The 20,145-nt window shown below is 57.6% G+C and overlaps 1 protein-coding gene across 1 annotated transcript; it reads right to left on the reverse strand.

Annotated features, from left to right (window-relative positions):
* Positions 1–7,495: 7,495 nt before the first annotated feature.
* On the reverse strand, positions 7,496–14,982 carry RPL35A (ribosomal protein L35a). Its single transcript, XM_048506982.1, has 4 exons — positions 14,972–14,982; positions 12,564–12,650; positions 9,049–9,193; positions 7,496–7,552 (listed from the first exon to the last, which is right to left on the reverse strand). Exons 1-4 carry the CDS (start codon positions 14,980–14,982, stop codon positions 7,529–7,531), a joined length of 267 nt encoding a protein of 88 aa, XP_048362939.1. The 3' UTR covers positions 7,496–7,528.
* Between the last annotated feature and the right edge of the window lie 5,163 nt (positions 14,983–20,145).

Here is a 20,145-nt window from a genome sequence, read left to right on the forward strand (position 1 = left end):
ACCAGGTGCTTGGGAGCAGCAGCAGCCGTAGAAGGCCATTGCTTTCACCTCCTGCCTGTGAGCTCCCAAAGGCACCTGGTGGGCCACTGCGAGTAGCAGAGAGCTGGACTAGATGGACTCTGGTCTGATCCAGCTGGCTTGTTCTTATGTTCTTATGTTCTAAGGAAGGGAGGACGAGGAAGGTGCTTCGTAGATCTGTGGCAAAGAACTCGTCTTTCGTACAATCGCAATTCTTTAACCAGTCCAGGGCGCCTTTTATTTATTTATCTATTTGTTAACAACGTTCCTTCCCTTCCTTTATGCCGTCAGCAGAGCCGCCCAGCAGGCGAGCAGATTGGCAGCGTGCGTAACCGCAACGCATAATTGAAACCAGATCGATCGCATCATTCAAACAAAACCAAAAAGGGAAAATTAAAAATCAGCAATTAAAATAAATGATCAATCCAAGTTTTTTTTTTTTTTTAAAGTGGGCTGGGAGGTGGAATCACTGAGGAAACATGACACAAAACAAAACAAAAACCTTTTTACCAGCAAGTAGAAGACAGCATCAGATGGAGGCAGGTGAGTCACCTTCAAGTGAAAGTTTTGGAGCCATCACCAAGAAGGCACTGTGCCAGTTTTCCACCTGCCTAATCTCAGAAGCAACGTCTTGGACGATAACTGTAGCAGTTGGGTTTAGAAGAAGAAGAGTTTGGATGTATACCCCCCCTTTCTCTCCTGTAAGGAGACTCAAGGTGGCCTACAAGCTCCTTTCCTTTCCTCTCCCCACAACAGACCCCTTGTGAGGCAGGTGGGGCTGAGCGAGTTCCGAGAGAACTGTGACTGGCTCAAGGTCACCCAGCTGGCGTGTGTGGGAGTGCCCAGGCTAATCTGAATTCCCCAGAGAAGCCTCCACAGCTCAAGCGGCAGAGCGGGGAATCAAACCCGGTTCCTCCAGACTAGATACACGAGCTCTTAACTTCCTACGCCACTGCGCCTCCTCAATTATAAGACTAGTCAATGATTTAATCTGAATCCAATAGCACCTTAGGGACCAACAAGATTTGGGGGAGTATAAATTTTTGAGAGTTGAAGATCCCTTTATCGTATGTTTGAGCTTTGACTCTCAAAAGCGCGTATCTTAGACATCTTGTTCGTCTCCAAGGGGCTACTGGATTTGAATGTAGCCTTTCTGCTGCAGACCACCGTTGCTGCCCCCTGAAACTATATGAACTATGTTTCTCCAGTTCTCCAGAACCAAACAGCAGCCAGAGCAAAGGAGAGGGCCCAATTCTCGTTTGGCTCAGAGCAGTTGTGCTGGGAGAGTGTAGCTGTAGCAGAAGTCCTGGGTGGTTTCTCTCTCTTGACAAAGCCCCTCTTTAGACTCTTTCAGAGTAAAACTTTAATGGTTGTTTATAGGGATTCTCCTGAGTCAGTCGACATGGGAGGGGAGAAGGAATTGGCAGGGAGCCCTCCAAATTCCAGGTCTGCAGGGCTTTGTTTGGGCACCGGAGCAGAGGTGGGATCCAGCAGGTGCTCACAGGTTCCCGAGAGTAGGTTACTAATGATTTGTGTGTGCCGAGAGGGGGTCACTCATGGGTGATTTTGCCACGTGATTTTTGCCTTAGTTACGCCCCTCCTCTCAGCAGCAGCGCGCAGAACTTGAAGCAGTCTAGCAGGAGGGGCACCGGCGTGCGTGGCAGCCTGCGCCTGCGTGCATTCGTTTCCCGCCCGAGGACCAGTGCAGCGGCTGCGTCCTTGCCACAGCCCTGCCCAGGAATGCCCCGCCCCCAGAATGCCTGGCCACACCCCCATCATGCCCCGCCCAGCCCCATTGGCGCTACGCCACTGTTTGAATCCCACCACCATGGGAACCTGTTACTAACATTTTTGGATCCCACCACTGCACCAGAGACATTTGGGATGGGGACGCTTCAGCGGCCAGGTGGAAGGGAAATGAAACCCTTCGGCAATTCCAGAGCTGGTCCATCGCAGCAAAAAAGAGGTACCTGGTACCTCAAAGGTTACCATGTTTTATTAAATAGACATAAAATTCTGCAAAGATTTGAAATCTGTTGAAGGATGTGTGGTGGAGTCTCCTTCTTTGGAGGTTTTTAAAGAGAGACTGGATGGCCACCTGATGGGAGTGCTTTGACCTCACCAAACCTGGGTGATATCATTAGGATAGTCTCCTGAAAAATCCCTGAAATTTTGGTGCTGCTAGCCTAAAAACTGCGCCCCCTGCAGGCCAAAAACAGAAAAAACACTGAAAAATTCAAAAAATCCCACCTCCATTTTTGGCACCCCCCATAAGGTGGCACCCTGGGCAACTGCCCACTTTGCCCAATGGGAGGAACGCCTCTGGGCAATACTGAGTTTGGTGGATAATATAAGGCAGCTTCATGGGTTCACGTGAACCTACCTTAAAGCATCACAATATGAAGTTTATTTATAGAACCAGGGGGCATTCATTGAAAATGCTGGGGGGAAGAATTAGGACTTTGACAAATTATGAATTTGATGAATTAGGAATTTGATAAATAATCATTTCTTCCTTCTCAGAATAGCACAATTCGAATGCATGAGCGCTTTAATGACTATGGCTGGAGGTGACTTTTCAGCTAGCCAAGGGCGCCCTCTTCAGGTCAAGAAGCGCTTTGCAGTTTCTCTGTTATTTTTAGCACCACTTTGCCACGGTGAACTTTTGAGTTGCTCAGGAGCACTGATGCCTTCTGCCAGGCTTATCACTGGAAGAGTGAGGCACAGTGAGGGGCCGTTGGCACCACGATGCCCTCAGGGGTGAACTCATCTCTGGGTTCCTGAAGCTCAATTTGTATGTAAAGACAAAGTGCCAGCTGTACATATATTGTATCTGTGTTCAGTGTGACATGCAAACAAGGTGAGTGAGGTAGGGCCGGGGGCACAGGTGAGCTGCCCTTATCTGCACAGGTCTGCCGTCTTTAGAGACAGGTCCTACTGCAAGCTGCCTCCACTAAGTACAATTTCTATGCCTATCCCTACTGGTAAAGAGAGAGGGAAGGTAGGTAAACTTTTACGCCGGTGTGTAGTGGTTAAGAGCAGGTGCACTCTAACTTGGAGAACCAGGTTTGATTCCCCTCTGCAACTTGACATGTAGTCTTATCTGATGAACCGGATTAGGTTGTGCACTCCAACACATGCCAGCTGGGTGACCTAGGGCTAGTCAGTTTTTTGGAGCTCTCAGTCCCACCCATCTCATAGGGCAGTGGTGGCGAACCTATGGCACGGGTGCCAGAGGTGGCACTCAGAGCCCTCTCTGTGGGCACGCGCAAACAGAGTCACCCCCATCCCTCCCCCACATCTAGGCTGACCTGGGCCACTGGGCTCGATTATTAGCATTAAACCTAAGACCAAATTTTGGGGAAGCAGCGTAGGTAACCCTGTTAAGCACTGTTAAACCCCACTGATTCTCATGTGAAGAACTAAAGTTTGATCCTTTTCCTGGAAGTAATCTCAGTTGCTGGCAATGGGGTTTGCTTCTGAGTAAACCCTCCTAGGGTCGTGATTCACCCGTTGGGAGAGTTGCACGGTTTCTTCAGAGCAAAGCCACCGACAACCACCAAGCTTGCTCCAGAGTAACGCAGGCCTCTGATCCAACCGTTTTTTAAAACTAAAACCTCAGTATTCAGGTTAAATAGCCGTGTTGGCACTTTGCAATAAATACGTGGGTTTTGGGTGGCAGTTTGGGCACTCGGTCTCGAAAAAGTTCGCCACCACTGTCATAGGGTGTTTGCTGTGGTGCGGGGAGGAAAAGATTGTCAGCCCCTTTGAGTCTCCTTACAGGAAAGGAGGGATATAAATCCAAACTCTTCTTCTACTACTTGGCATCTCTCAGCCCTACCCACCTCCCAGGGTGTTTGTTGTGGGGGAGCGGGGAGGAGATTGTAAGCCCCTTGGAGTCTCCTTACAGGAGAGAAAGGCGGGATATAAATTCAAACTCTTCTTCTACTTGGCATCTCTCAGTCCCACGCACCGCAGAGGGTGTTTGTTGTGGGGGTGGATGGGGGAGGAGTTTGTAAGCCCCTTGGAGTCTCCTTACAGGAGAGAAAGGCGGGATATAAATTCAAACTCTTCTTCTACTTGGCATCTCTCAGTCCCACGCACCGCAGAGGGTGTTTGTTGTGGGGGTGGATGGGGGAGGAGTTTGTAAGCCCCTTGGAGTCTCCTTGCAGGAGAGGAAGGGGGGGATATAAATCCATCTCTTCTTCTTGCTCAGTTAGCAAGCATTTTGCAATTTGGGTCTGCTTGCTCGCCATTCCAGACTGCCAAAGCCCGTGCTTCTCCCGAGTCTGTTTCTCAGCGCCACCGCATCTCGTGGGAGTCTCTGGGTCTGTGACCCCTAGATAAGAATGGAATGAGCTAGAAAGGAGTGGAGCCTCCAGAGCCGACCCACCCAAGCAGTCGTTGCCTGTTCTGCTCCCCAGGTGGCCGTGGTCTGGTGGATCTTGTTCCTAACGTTTTGCCTGCATCTGTGGCTGGCGTCTTCAGAGGTGTATCCGGTGGTGGGATCCAAAAATTTTAGGAACAGGTTCCCATGGCGGTGGGATTCAAACTGTGGCGTAGCGCCAATGGGGCTGGGCGGGGCACGACGGGGGCGTGGCCGGGCATTCCGGGGCGGGGCATTCCTGTGGCAAGGACGCAGCCGCTGCGCCGGTCCTGGGGCGGGAAACGAATGCACGCAGGCGCAAGCGGCCACGCACACCGGTGCACCTCCCTGCTAGACTGCTTCAAGTTCTGCGCGCTACTGCTGAGAGGAGGGGCGTCACTAAGGCAAAAATCAGGTGGCAAAATCACCCATTCGTAACCCCCTCTCGGCACACACAAATAACTAGTAACCTACTCTTGGGAACCTGTGAGAACCTGCTGGATCCCACCTCTGGGTGTATCGCAGAGGTGTATCACAGAGGGAAATCTGTTACACACTGTGTCCAGTGTGTCACATTCACAAACACCAAGACAACTTCAACAGGAAAGAAGAGACTTTGAAAATTGTGCTAAAAGCTTGGCTACCAGTGTCTTAAAAACACCAAAAGCAAACCCCAAGGGCATGCTAAGTTCATGAACAATGGATGTTCTGCTCCCCAGGTGGTTATTTAGGTGCCCTGCACCCGGCCAAAGCAGAATGTCAGACTCACTGATTCAGTTAACAGTTCAATACTTAAAAGCTTTAATTGTAACAATGTTGACAGACCCTGACTCCTCCCGGGTCTAACTAAATAAAGGTTACTTTGTTGCAGAAACTTTCTGGAGTCTGGAATTTATTGTAAACACTGTGAATCTATAACATCTTTGACTGTTTAACTTAAATACTGAGAGTCTATAACATCTTGGACTGTCTAACTTGTTGCTGTCACCCAGCTTCCATTGGCACCTAACTGCCAAAACCAGACGGGTTGCTGGGTAATAACTGCCGTAGAACACCAGCCCTAGGGCTTCTTAAAGGGACAGAACTAAATTAGGTTCCCTCCCATTGAATACTATACAAAACATAGCTAAACCCATTCTATATAAAGGGAAACTAATCTTAAAGGGTCTGTGGGGGCATGACATTGCCCTTTGAGAGGAACTGGTCCGTTGTGTGGAAGGCAGAGAAGGTTAAGGGGGGACATGATAGCCATGTTGAAATATTTGAAAGGATGTCATGTCAAAGAGGAAGCGAGCTCAGAGACTGGGGCACGGAGTCATGGATTCAAGGTGCAGGAAAAGAGATTCCACCTAAAGGAGGAGAGGGTGTTTGGAGGCGGTTGCTGGTTGGTTGCAGCAGAGCAGGTTAAAACTCAATCCATCGAAGACGGAGATCCTTTGGCTTGGTCGGGGGGGAGGGGTTGGGGATTTCCAGCCGCCGGTGTGGGAGGGGGTCACATTGGCGCCGACCTCCTCCGTCCGCAGCCTGGGGGTTCACCTGGATTCGTCTTTCAATGGAGACCCAGGTGGCCCATATAACCCGGGTTGCGTTTTTCCATCTTCGACAGGCCCGACGGTTGGCTCCCTTCCTCTCTAACACTGACCTAGCCACGGCGATCCATGCAACGGTCACCTCGAAGCTAGACTATTGTAACTCGCTCTACGCGGGCCTTCCCTTGCGTTTGATCTGGAAATTAAAACTGGTCCAACATGCGGCGGCTCATTTGCTCACAGGGGGCGCTTTTCGAGAGCATATTCAACCTGTGTTGCACCGCCTGCATTGGCTCCTGGTTGAATTCCAAATCATCTTCAAGGTGTGGGTGTTGACCTTTAAGACCTTGCGCGGCCTGGGACCCTTGTACCTTCGGGACCGCATTACCCCATATGTCCCAGCTCGGCCTCTGCGCTCAGCAGAGGCCAATTTACTGGAGGTCCCTGGCCCCTCAATGATGCAGCTGGCCTCCACTCGGGCCAGGGCCTTCACAGCTCTGGCGCCGGCCTGGTGGAAAACTCTCCCTCCAGCTGTCCGGGCCCTGCGGGACCTTGGGGATTTCTGCAGGGCCTGTAAGACTGAGTTGTTCCACCGGGCCTTTGGAGAGACCAGCCGCTGAGGGTGCTCCTGCCCCCTCCTCTTTACCCCCATGGGCCCTAATACCATCAGGACCCATTATTGGGCATTAGGAGGGTTTCGTAAGGGCGCGGGCGATGTTCTAAGATACGACTGTTGTTTTAATTAAATGTATGTTTTTAGCTGATATTTTATCTGTATACCGCCCTGAGCCCTTCAGGGATAGGGCGGTATACTAAATTTAATAAATAATAAAAATAATAAACATCAGGAAGAACTTTCTGACTGTCAGAGCTGTTCGCCAGTAGAATTCACTGCCTCAGAGTGTGGTGGAGTCTCCTTTTTTGGAGGTTTTTAAACAGAGGCTGGATGATCATATGTCGGGAGTGCTTTAATTGTGTGTTCCTGCATGGCAGGGGGTTGGACTTGATGGCCCTAGTGGTCTCTTCTTGGATATGCGGATATCCTGGTGGTCTCTTCTTGGATATATCTTCACCAAAGTAAACACACCCAGCTCCCTAAATCTCTCCTCGTAGGACATGGACTCCAGACCTTTTCCCATTTTGGTTGCCCTCCTCTGGACCTGTTCCAGCTTGTCAATATCCTTCTTGAATTGTTGTGCCCAGAACTGAACACAATATTCCGCGCAGGCTCCAACTAATGTGGTAATGAGAGAGGTACTATTATTACCTTCTTTCTGTTTCCAGACTAGGGATCTGCAGACTTCAGTGTTTTCCAGATAGCCTGAGGGACTTCGTATCCCATCAGCCCTTACGTAGCTTGGCCAATTGGCAGGGGCTGATGGGATTTGTAGTACATGAACATCTGGAGAGCCGCAGGTTGCAGACCCCTGGTCTAGACACTATACTCCTATTGATACATGTTATGACAGTGCCAATAATCTTCTCCTGACCAGCCTCTGTAGAGCACCCATCTCCTTCTCCCACATCTGAGCCTCAGTGATTGGGAACAAAAAGGCAAGATAAAACTAAATATACAAAAATGTAATATTCTGTAAACTTTATTTTCTGCCCACGTTTAAACTCTAGATGGATACAGCATCTGTAAAAAAAGAAAAGAAAAGAAAGGTAAGAAAACCACCAGAACTGTCTCATTAATTATACAGGTTAGGAAAACTGACTTCTCGAACATATATTATCAGACTGCTGTGTTACAAAGGCAAGGATTAAGAGAGGCTTGACTTTTTTTGTCCCCAGAAATTTGGACAGAAATTTATTTATTTATTATTCTACTTTTATACCGCCCTCCCCCGAAGGGCTCAGGGCGGTTTACAACAGTGATAAGACAATAAATATTAAAACAATTTAAAAGCAGCATCCAGTTTCTGTATCAATTAAAATAAAGATGGCGTCCCGCTATTAAAACTCCTACAAAGGGAACAGTGGGTTGTAGCTGTTTCCGGGCACCCCTATCAGCGGCTGGACTCTCCAAAAGCCCGGCGGAATAACTCTCAGTCTTACAGGCCCTGCGGAATTCATTAAGGTCCCGCAGGGCCCGGACAGATGGTGGGAGAGCATTCCACCAGGTAGGGGCCAGGGCCGGAAAAGCCCTGGCCCCAGTGGAGGCCAGCCCCATCATAGCAGGGCGGGGATCACAAGCAGATTACGGCTTCCTGCCGCACCTTGCAGAGATCGACGTGGTATTATATGGGGCCAAATGTGATCTGCCCTAGGTATCAATGAATCCCACTTCTTAGGTACAAAATCCCACTTCTTCTGCTCCACATATCCAAGATGTACCCAGACAACTGCAGGAAAATATTCTTCAATGCCAGCAGCATAAGCAGTTGTTTGTCTGCTAGGACAAAGCAGCTGACTTAAAGAACTGACCTCAAAATCCATCAGCAGACATTCCCAAGGCGTAAAAATACCTTGCCAGAGGGCCCGGAGCCCCTTCTGCCCAACAAGAGGACCCCTTCGCAACAAGACACAAGTCCTATGTCTAAGAGGGCCTGTTGGCTTTCCCTAGGTCAGGATATAACTTCTGTGACAACTGCTCACAGCGTCAGAGAGAGCAAATGCGGCTCCAACAGTTTCTGATGCAATTCAGTGACTGCTCTGGCAAACTGTCCAGGATTCAAACCCAAGTATTGGCTTCCTTCATATCTATCGCTCAGTCCAACCTGATGGTTGGTCTAATGATGCTTGCTGAGTCCATTTCTCTGTGGGACTCGGCACTCAGGAAGAAGTGACTCGTTTACACCAGATGACCACTTGGGCGAAGCAGCTTCAGACGCTGCAAGCACAAAGCCCCGAAAAACATGTTCTTGCCCACACCATGTTTAAATCGAGTAGCCCAGAGAGTGGGAGGCCTTCATTCAGAGCTATGATGCCCACATCACACCAATCGGATCCTGATGCAAAGTAGCCTCTTGCATCTTGTACAACAATGGTTGTCCCACAATGCACCAGGCCTCTGCAGGTAGATAAATGGCAAGATGGTGCCATGTTCACTGTGTCCTGAAAGGGCATGTCCTCGACGGGAAGCAACGTTCCCCTATCAGGAATATTTCTGCGAAAGAAACCAAAGGTCCTCACCACTCTGATCCTGTGTCCAATGGCTTTGGCAGGCAAGTTGGACCGGAACTTTGCTCGCACCATGCCGCTGTTCCCGTGGGCGCGGGTCACCTTCCCCCAGATCACCCTGGTTCTGTTGGGCTTGCCTCCAGGAGTCACTGTATTGCTGCCAAAGAGAAACAGACAAACAATGAAGCCTTGGGCCTCATGGTGGAGTCCGAAACTGCTACAGTTAAGAACTATCAACAAACCATCAAACAGCCTCCGGTGAAACACTGTAAACATACGGGAGGCAACTAATCTACAAGGAATTGCCCGCTACTGGCACACAAAAACTGTCAAGAGAAGAAACATTCCTCTGAATCCCCTATGTACCAACCATGCTCCCCATTAGGTGTCTTTTGGTCAAGGCATGAGAAACAGAAACCAAAACAATGTCTGGGGAAATGCTTATGTAACCCCCATGCTCAGAATGGGTTGACCCAGTAAGAGGTGGAGACTCAAAGCAGCAAGAGGCTGCAGCAGACCTCGTGTAGTTGGAGGAGACAAGGCTACCAGACTCAGACCTTGGTTGTATAAGCCCTTAACACCTTGTTAAGGTAACTGCAATATTGTTGGGAACTACTGGGAAGGTAGTTGTTTATTTTTGCTATGTTGTAAATGTTGGAGTTTACTGTTTCAGGGTTTTTTGTGTGTTTGTAATGGGTGAGAGTTCTCCTGGAAACCGTCATCATGTTGAATCCTGTTCACCAAGCCCTTGGAGTCTTCAGGAGCCAACCCACTTGCAAGAAGAAATGGACTTGGCATTACAAGACTGTAACTAGAAGGACTTGAAAATGCAACCTGAACAGGACCTTGAAGTGTGATGTTAAATGTTGATGTTATATGTTAAGAAAGTAAACCATTTTGTTTTTAAAATTTGTTGTTGCAAACTCATTCCAAGTTCTGCCCCACAGAGCCCATAGATAGAGGTTACACTTACAACACTGCAAGAACCATAGAGTTGGAAGAGACCACCAGAGCCATCAAGTCCAACCCCCTGCCATGCAGGAACACACAATCAAAGCACTCCCGACATATGTTCATCCAGCCTCTGTTTAAAAACCTCCAAAGAAGGAGACTCCACCACCCTCCGAGGCAGTGAACTCCACTGTCAAACAGCCCTGATGGTCAGGAAGTTCTTCCTAATGTTTAAGTGGCATCTCTTTTCCTGCACCTTGAATCCATTGAATACGGGGGAGGGAGGTATAAAAATCCAATAATTAAATAGATAAATTACTGTGTCCTAGTCTCTGAGGCAGCAGAAAACAAGCTTGCTCTCTCTTCGACATGACGTCCCTTCAAATATTTAAACATGGCTATCATGTCCCCCCTTAACCTTCTCTTCACCAAACTAAACATCCCCAGCTCCCTAAGTCTCTCTTTGTAGAGAATGGATTCCAGAACTTTGGCCATTTTGGCTGCCCTCCCCTGGACCCATTCCAGCTTGTCAATATCCTTTTTAAATTGCAGTGCCCAGAACTGAACTGAGGCCTGACCAATGCAGAGCAAAGTGGTACAATTACTTCCCTCGATCTACTTCCCATGAACTGTATTCGACGTTGTTGGTCCCCAGAATCAGGCAGGACATAAGAATGCCAGTCTCACAAGTTCTGCCAGAGGTTCAAACCCTACTAGTTTTTTCAGTAGGCTTAAGTGTTGGGTACCAATCCACGGGCAGCTGATTAATCCTATAGAAAAGGGGGATTCAACACACACCAGAGAAGAGAGGCCACAGTCTGTGTTAGCCACAACCATTAAGCAACGGCCCCTGGGCAGCTAGCCAAATTCAAATAAAAAAGGAGATGGTGGGAGGCAAACCAGGGTTTTTCTCAACTTCAGGAAGAGAACGGGGCAGGCCAGAGAAAAAGAAGAAGAGGAGTTTGGATTTATATCCCCCCTTTCTCTCCTGCAGGAGACTCAAAGGGGCTGATAATCTCCTTGCCCTTCTCCCCTCAAAACAAACACCCTGTGAGGTAGGTGGGGCTGAGAGAGCTCCGAGAAGCTGTGACTAGCCCAAGGTCACCCAGCTGGCGTGTGTGGGAGTGCACAGGCTAATCTGAATTCACCAGATAAGCCTCTACAGCTCAAGCGGCAGAGCAGGGAATCAAACCCGGTTCCTCCAGATTAGATACACGAGCTCTTAACCTCCTACGCCACATCTTACTAAATGCAAGAATTTTAGTGACATCATAAAAATCCTCCTCTTGGGCTAAAATTTAAAGTTTCACTGTTGAGAGTTGGGATGGTGGTTCTTAATGAAGTGAGTGCAAGTTACTTTTCCACCACAAAAGTCAGAGCAGCAACCTGGCTGGCAACCCCTTGACAGTCGGTGGCCTTGCCAGGTAGAATAAGCCAGGGATCTGCAACCTGTGGCTCTCCAGATGTTCATGGACTACAATTCCCATCAGCCATTGCCAGCATGGCAAAACAACCATGCTGGCAGAGGTTGATGGGAATTGTAGTCTATGAACATCTGGAGAGCCACAGGTTGCAAATCCCTGGGCTAAGCTTAAAACCCAATCAGACCAAGGCTGCCCATAAGCTTCTCAGCCAAGCAAGAATATGAACTTGGCTCCTCCAAGTCCAACACTATCCATTATTCCTCCTATCTCCAAACTTGGCTTTTTCATATAGGAGCATCCAAAAGGTCACATGACTCCAAATGTGTAACATGCCAAATGTGTAACGTCTGAGACAGACTATTGTGCTTTATCCGAAACATGTACGGAGTTGCACTGGGTGAAACAATTGCTAACTGACTTAAAGGTGCAATGTGTAGAACCAGTAATCATCCAAGATGATTCACAAACCTGTATTAGTTTAGCAGAAACAGAAAGCATGAGAACAAGAATGAAATATATTAGTGTTAGATACCAAAATGTAAAGCAAATGGTGCAAAACAAAACAATTGCTCTGTCTTACATAGAAAGTGAAAACAATCAAGCTGATTTGTTTACCAAAGCAGTACCAGAGCTTCAGTTTGAGCGTATGTTGCCAATGTTAGGCATTGCAAATGTAAATATGTAAACAAGTAAATGTATATAATGTCTGCTTCCTAGGATATGAGAAGGGGTGTCATGACAGTTAGATCATGATGGTCATATCCTATCCAGCAGAGGTATGAGTCTGCAAGAAAGGAATGATCTGACAGCTAGAGAACAGCAAGCAGACTGGTTCTATCCAGATGCAAGTGACCTTTACAGTGATTGGTGGAACCATGTATATAAGCAACAGCAATGTACTGTGTGTTTGTTCCTTTGGGAAACGAGTGCCTGGCGAAGCACTTTGTTGGACTGCTCAATATACTCTGTATATAGTATCTTGTACATATAGCAACTCAACGGTAAAAGCCTTCTTTTGAAAGAAACAGCTGTGTGGAGTTTTTCTTCATGAAGGTGGGGGGTTTGCTGTACTTTGTCTACTTTGAGTAGTACCGCTCAAGTCTGCTATCAGATCACACGCCAAAATCAAGCGCTGGCTGATCGCCCACTTACTTTTTTGCTTTGTACACGTAGGCACATTTTTTGCCCAAGTAAAACTCCGGCCTCCTCAAGGCTAAGTGGAATAAACCCCTCAATCTTCTTCAGAAGGGCCGCAGTGCTCCTCTCTGGTTATGAGTCTCCGCTTGTAGCCGCAAAAAAGTCGCCTTGGACCACAGCCTGGGGGAGGGAAGGCACGCGGGGTTAAACTACAGTGCAAAGAGCAGGTTCTTTTTTTAAATAATGTTTTATTGTATCATTTGAATATTCCATTTTATATTAATACACTTCTTCATTCGTTTTCAAACAATACATTTCCCCCTTTTCCCCCTCCCCCCCTGTATTTTCTTCATAGTTTTATCAAACAAACAGCAGTAAGTTCATTCTTTGTCATCTCTTCTCCCATATCTCCTCATTGACTCCAGCTTCTTTCATCCAGTCCGCATATATGGTCCATATCTTCAAAATTTCGCTCTGTTTATCTTGCCACAGTTTATTTTTTGTTATTATTTCGAAAATGTCTAGTGCAGTGATGGCGAACCTATGGCACGGATGCCAGAGGTGGCACTCAGAGCCCTCTCTGTGGGCACGCGCAGAGTCAGCCCCCCCCCCCCCACACACACACATCTAGGCTGGCCTGGGCTGTTGGGCTCGATTATTAGCATTAAACCTAAGACCTAGTTTTGGGGAAGTACTAAGTAGTGTAGGTAACCCTGCTAAGCGCTGTTAAACCCCACTGATTTTCATGCGAAGAACTAAAGTGGGATCCTCTACCTGGGAGTAAGCTCGGTTGCTGGCAATGGGGCTTGCTTCTGAGTAAACCCTCCTAGGGTCGTGATTCACCCATTGGAAGAGTTGCATGGTTGCTTCAAAGCAAAGCCACCGACTGCCACCAAGCTTACGCCTCTGAGCCAACCGTTTTTTCTAAACTAAAACCTCAGTATTCAGGTTGAATTGCCGGATTGGCACTTTGAGATAAATAAGTGGGTTTTGGGTTGCAGTTTGGGCACTCGGTCTCAAAAAGGTTCGCCATCACTGGTCTAGTGTCACTTGTTCCCAGATGTATTCCAACCATTTCTGGATTGTCCATTTTTTAATTTTCTTTCCAGCCTAAAGCTATTGTTGCATGGGCTGCTTTGATCATTATTTTATACATATGGCTACATTTTTTATCTACCTTCTATCCTCCATTACACCCATGAACATTAAATCATTATTCATCCCCAAAGAGCAGGTTCGAGCCCAGATCAGCAGTGAGACTGTGACGAAAACTGAGGGCTCAAGTGAGCAGCATTTGTTCAGAACACCCCAAATCTCCCGATTGTTTATTTACTGAATGCTTTAGAGTCGCCACACGGTCATTTCACAAAAAGCTGGAAAGAATATTATTTCAAAGGGTAACCATAATGTTCTGCAGTAAAACAATCACATTTGGGTAGCCATGTTGATGTATGGGGGAACAGCTAGATTCAAATGTGCAGCATCTTAAAGACCCAAAAGATTGGGGGGGGGGGGGGATAAGCTTTTGACAATCACAGCTCCTTTTTTCAAAAAGGGAAAAGAATTATCATAGCTTTGTGTCTCAAAAGTATTCACAAAGACACGTCAACCAAAGGAAACAGAGCCCGGCTGGTTTTGAACACAGAATCTGAAGCATCTTCAAAACCTTCCATTCAAAGAGGAGCTGGAATTCTGAACTTCCATTAGCCATCCCATGCAAGTGAAAAATGCCACAACTAGGAGTGATTATGGAACTCCCTCCCCTAGGACAGTCCTCTTTCAGTGGGCGAAGACACTTCTGATTTGCCTGATGTTTTAGTTTCAGTGGTGGACCAGGTGAAGCAAAATGACGGGATATCAATGTCCTAAATCGATACGCAGAATACACAGGATCGTTTTCCAAAGTAGCAGTCAAGCAGACTGGCTAAAGTGGTATAATAACATAAGAACAAGCCAGCTGGATCAGACCAGAGTCCATCTAGTCCAGCTCTCTGCTACTTGCAGTGGCCCACCAGGTGCCTTTGAGAGCTCACATGCAGGAGGTGAAAGCAAGGGCCTTAAGAACATAAGAAAGAGCCTGCTGGATCAGACCAGAGTCCATCTAGTCCAGCTCTCTGCTACTCGCAGTGTCATTCACCAGGTGCCTTTGAGACTACATGGTGAGGTGAAAGCAAGGGCCTTAAGAACATAAGAAAGAGCCTGCTGGATCAGACCAGAGTCCATCTAGTCCAGCTCTCTGCTACTCGCAGTGGCCCACCAGGTGCTTTTGGGAGCTCACGTGCAGGATGTGAAAGCAGTGGCCTTCTGCGGCTGTTGCTCCCGAGCACCTGGTATGAAATGGCGCAGAATGACACAGCGCAACTGAAAAAAGAAACCATGAGAAACTTGCACAGACTGCTGAGGGGAGCATTTCCGCTTCTTACCTGCCAGACATGGCGCCGCCTTGTCGTCCTGTTCCCAGCAGGGCTAAAGGAAGAAGCACAAGAAGTTGTCAACACACACATGCAGCAGGCGGGCAATTTCAGCCTTCCTTCACTTCAACAAAGCAAGTGCAGAGAGGAAAGGCCCAAGGAATAGGATGTCCTTAGGTCCATCTTTACCAAACCCAGCCCTTAGGTCCATCTTTACCAAACCCAGCCGAGAGTCTGGAGTCAAAGGCCCCTTCTGCACACACAAAATAATGCGTTTTCAAACCACTTTCACAACTGTCTGCAAGTGGATTTTGCTATTCCGCACAGCTTCAAAGAGCACTGAAAGCAGTTTGAAAGTGCATTATTCTGCATGTGCGGAATGAGCCAAAGTCCGTCAGATTCATCGTCCACCTACTTTCCCGCCTCTGAAATCCAACGTAACATTTTGTGCGTGCATTTTCTAAGAAGAATCATGACTCTCTGAAAGCCCACCAGCAAACAGTCGTTTTACCTCCCGCTGTTCAGTGATAAGTGCAAGACCAACATTTCAAAAACAAAGATCACAACAATGTGGTTCAGATGAAAGATTTAAGAACACTGCTGTGGTCTTAGGTTGACTTGCCCCATGTCGGAAAAGGCAGCTACCCCAATGCAAGGGGTCCATGACAAACACTAAAGTATTTTCCACAAGGGATGCAAACACCTTTTTTTAGGGGGCCAGCATTTAATATGTGACTGCAATGTGGGGCATGTTGTGTTAACAGGAGAACACTTAGTGCCGTGGTGGCGAACCTTTGGCACTCCAGATGTTATGGACTACAATTCCCATCAGCCCCTGCCAGCATGGCAGGGGCTGATGGGAATTGTAGTCCATCCCCCCCACCCGCCCCCCCCCCCCCCACCCCCCCCCCCCCCCCCCACCCCCCCCCCCACCCCCCCTCCCCCCGCCCCCCCCCCCCACCCCCCCCCCACCCCGCCCCCCCCCCCCCCCCCCCCGGCCGCCGCCGCCCCCCTCCCCACCCCCCCCCCCCCCCCCCCCCCCCCCCCCCCACTGGCCCTTCCCCCCCCCACCCCCCCCCCCCCCCACCCCCCCCCCCCCCCACCCCCCCCCCCCCCCACCCCCCCCCCCCCCCACCCCCCCCCCCCCCCACCCCCCCCCCCCCCCACCCCCCCCCCCCCCCACCCCCCCCCCCCCCCACCCCCCCCCCCCCCCACCCCCCCCCCCCCCCACCCCCCCCCCCCCCCACCCCCCCCCCCCCCCACCCCCCCCCCCCCCCACCCCCCCCCCCCCCCACCCCCCCCCCCCCCCACCCCCCCCCCCCCCCACCCCCCCCCCCCCCCACCCCCCCCCCCCCCCACCCCCCCCCCCCCCCACCCCCCCCCCCCCCCACCCCCCCCCCCCCCCACCCCCCCCCCCCCCCACCCCCCCCCCCCCCCACCCCCCCCCCCCCCCACCCCCCCCCCCCCCCACCCCCCCCCCCCCCCACCCCCCCCCCCCCCCACCCCCCCCCCCCCCCACCCCCCCCCCCCCCCACCCCCCCCCCCCCCCACCCCCCCCCCCCCCCACCCCCCCCCCCCCCCACCCCCCCCCCCCCCCACCCCCCCCCCCCCCCACCCCCCCCCCCCCCCACCCCCCCCCCCCCCCACCCCCCCCCCCCCCCACCCCCCCCCCCCCCCACCCCCCCCCCCCCCCACCCCCCCCCCCCCCCACCCCCCCCCCCCCCCACCCCCCCCCCCCCCCACCCCCCCCCCCCCCCACCCCCCCCCCCCCCCACCCCCCCCCCCCCCCACCCCCCCCCCCCCCCACCCCCCCCCCCCCCCACCCCCCCCCCCCCCCACCCCCCCCCCCCCCCACCCCCCCCCCCCCCCACCCCCCCCCCCCCCCACCCCCCCCCCCCCCCACCCCCCCCCCCCCCCACCCCCCCCCCCCCCCACCCCCCCCCCCCCCCACCCCCCCCCCCCCCCACCCCCCCCCCCCCCCACCCCCCCCCCCCCCCACCCCCCCCCCCCCCCACCCCCCCCCCCCCCCACCCCCCCCCCCCCCCACCCCCCCCCCCCCCCACCCCCCCCCCCCCCCACCCCCCCCCCCCCCCACCCCCCCCCCCCCCCACCCCCCCCCCCCCCCACCCCCCCCCCCCCCCACCCCCCCCCCCCCCCACCCCCCCCCCCCCCCACCCCCCCCCCCCCCCACCCCCCCCCCCCCCCACCCCCCCCCCCCCCCACCCCCCCCCCCCCCCACCCCCCCCCCCCCCCACCCCCCCCCCCCCCCACCCCCCCCCCCCCCCACCCCCCCCCCCCCCCACCCCCCCCCCCCCCCACCCCCCCCCCCCCCCACCCCCCCCCCCCCCCACCCCCCCCCCCCCCCACCCCCCCCCCCCCCCACCCCCCCCCCCCCCCACCCCCCCCCCCCCCCACCCCCCCCCCCCCCCACCCCCCCCCCCCCCCACCCCCCCCCCCCCCCACCCCCCCCCCCCCCCACCCCCCCCCCCCCCCACCCCCCCCCCCCCCCACCCCCCCCCCCCCCCACCCCCCCCCCCCCCCACCCCCCCCCCCCCCCACCCCCCCCCCCCCCCACCCCCCCCCCCCCCCACCCCCCCCCCCCCCCACCCCCCCCCCCCCCCACCCCCCCCCCCCCCCACCCCCCCCCCCCCCCACCCCCCCCCCCCCCCACCCCCCCCCCCCCCCACCCCCCCCCCCCCCCACCCCCCCCCCCCCCCACCCCCCCCCCCCCCCACCCCCCCCCCCCCCCACCCCCCCCCCCCCCCACCCCCCCCCCCCCCCACCCCCCCCCCCCCCCACCCCCCCCCCCCCCCACCCCCCCCCCCCCCCACCCCCCCCCCCCCCCACCCCCCCCCCCCCCCACCCCCCCCCCCCCCCACCCCCCCCCCCCCCCACCCCCCCCCCCCCCCACCCCCCCCCCCCCCCACCCCCCCCCCCCCCCACCCCCCCCCCCCCCCACCCCCCCCCCCCCCCACCCCCCCCCCCCCCCACCCCCCCCCCCCCCCACCCCCCCCCCCCCCCACCCCCCCCCCCCCCCACCCCCCCCCCCCCCCACCCCCCCCCCCCCCCACCCCCCCCCCCCCCCACCCCCCCCCCCCCCCACCCCCCCCCCCCCCCACCCCCCCCCCCCCCCACCCCCCCCCCCCCCCACCCCCCCCCCCCCCCACCCCCCCCCCCCCCCACCCCCCCCCCCCCCCACCCCCCCCCCCCCCCACCCCCCCCCCCCCCCACCCCCCCCCCCCCCCACCCCCCCCCCCCCCCACCCCCCCCCCCCCCCACCCCCCCCCCCCCCCACCCCCCCCCCCCCCCACCCCCCCCCCCCCCCACCCCCCCCCCCCCCCACCCCCCCCCCCCCCCACCCCCCCCCCCCCCCACCCCCCCCCCCCCCCACCCCCCCCCCCCCCCACCCCCCCCCCCCCCCACCCCCCCCCCCCCCCACCCCCCCCCCCCCCCACCCCCCCCCCCCCCCACCCCCCCCCCCCCCCACCCCCCCCCCCCCCCACCCCCCCCCCCCCCCACCCCCCCCCCCCCCCACCCCCCCCCCCCCCCACCCCCCCCCCCCCCCACCCCCCCCCCCCCCCACCCCCCCCCCCCCCCACCCCCCCCCCCCCCCACCCCCCCCCCCCCCCACCCCCCCCCCCCCCCACCCCCCCCCCCCCCCACCCCCCCCCCCCCCCACCCCCCCCCCCCCCCACCCCCCCCCCCCCCCACCCCCCCCCCCCCCCACCCCCCCCCCCCCCCACCCCCCCCCCCCCCCACCCCCCCCCCCCCCCACCCCCCCCCCCCCCCACCCCCCCCCCCCCCCACCCCCCCCCCCCCCCACCCCCCCCCCCCCCCACCCCCCCCCCCCCCCACCCCCCCCCCCCCCCACCCCCCCCCCCCCCCACCCCCCCCCCCCCCCACCCCCCCCCCCCCCCACCCCCCCCCCCCCCCACCCCCCCCCCCCCCCACCCCCCCCCCCCCCCACCCCCCCCCCCCCCCACCCCCCCCCCCCCCCACCCCCCCCCCCCCCCACCCCCCCCCCCCCCCACCCCCCCCCCCCCCCACCCCCCCCCCCCCCCACCCCCCCCCCCCCCCACCCCCCCCCCCCCCCACCCCCCCCCCCCCCCACCCCCCCCCCCCCCCACCCCCCCCCCCCCCCACCCCCCCCCCCCCCCACCCCCCCCCCCCCCCACCCCCCCCCCCCCCCACCCCCCCCCCCCCCCACCCCCCCCCCCCCCCACCCCCCCCCCCCCCCACCCCCCCCCCCCCCCACCCCCCCCCCCCCCCACCCCCCCCCCCCCCCACCCCCCCCCCCCCCCACCCCCCCCCCCCCCCACCCCCCCCCCCCCCCACCCCCCCCCCCCCCCACCCCCCCCCCCCCCCACCCCCCCCCCCCCCCACCCCCCCCCCCCCCCACCCCCCCCCCCCCCCACCCCCCCCCCCCCCCACCCCCCCCCCCCCCCACCCCCCCCCCCCCCCACCCCCCCCCCCCCCCACCCCCCCCCCCCCCCACCCCCCCCCCCCCCCACCCCCCCCCCCCCCCACCCCCCCCCCCCCCCACCCCCCCCCCCCCCCACCCCCCCCCCCCCCCACCCCCCCCCCCCCCCACCCCCCCCCCCCCCCACCCCCCCCCCCCCCCACCCCCCCCCCCCCCCACCCCCCCCCCCCCCCACCCCCCCCCCCCCCCACCCCCCCCCCCCCCCACCCCCCCCCCCCCCCACCCCCCCCCCCCCCCACCCCCCCCCCCCCCCACCCCCCCCCCCCCCCACCCCCCCCCCCCCCCACCCCCCCCCCCCCCCACCCCCCCCCCCCCCCACCCCCCCCCCCCCCCACCCCCCCCCCCCCCCACCCCCCCCCCCCCCCACCCCCCCCCCCCCCCACCCCCCCCCCCCCCCACCCCCCCCCCCCCCCACCCCCCCCCCCCCCCACCCCCCCCCCCCCCCACCCCCCCCCCCCCCCACCCCCCCCCCCCCCCACCCCCCCCCCCCCCCACCCCCCCCCCCCCCCACCCCCCCCCCCCCCCACCCCCCCCCCCCCCCACCCCCCCCCCCCCCCACCCCCCCCCCCCCCCACCCCCCCCCCCCCCCACCCCCCCCCCCCCCCACCCCCCCCCCCCCCCACCCCCCCCCCCCCCCACCCCCCCCCCCCCCCACCCCCCCCCCCCCCCACCCCCCCCCCCCCCCACCCCCCCCCCCCCCCACCCC

This window comes from Sphaerodactylus townsendi, linkage group LG08 (assembly GCF_021028975.2).
Source record: "Sphaerodactylus townsendi isolate TG3544 linkage group LG08, MPM_Stown_v2.3, whole genome shotgun sequence".
Classification (NCBI taxonomy): domain Eukaryota; kingdom Metazoa; phylum Chordata; class Lepidosauria; order Squamata; family Sphaerodactylidae; genus Sphaerodactylus; species Sphaerodactylus townsendi.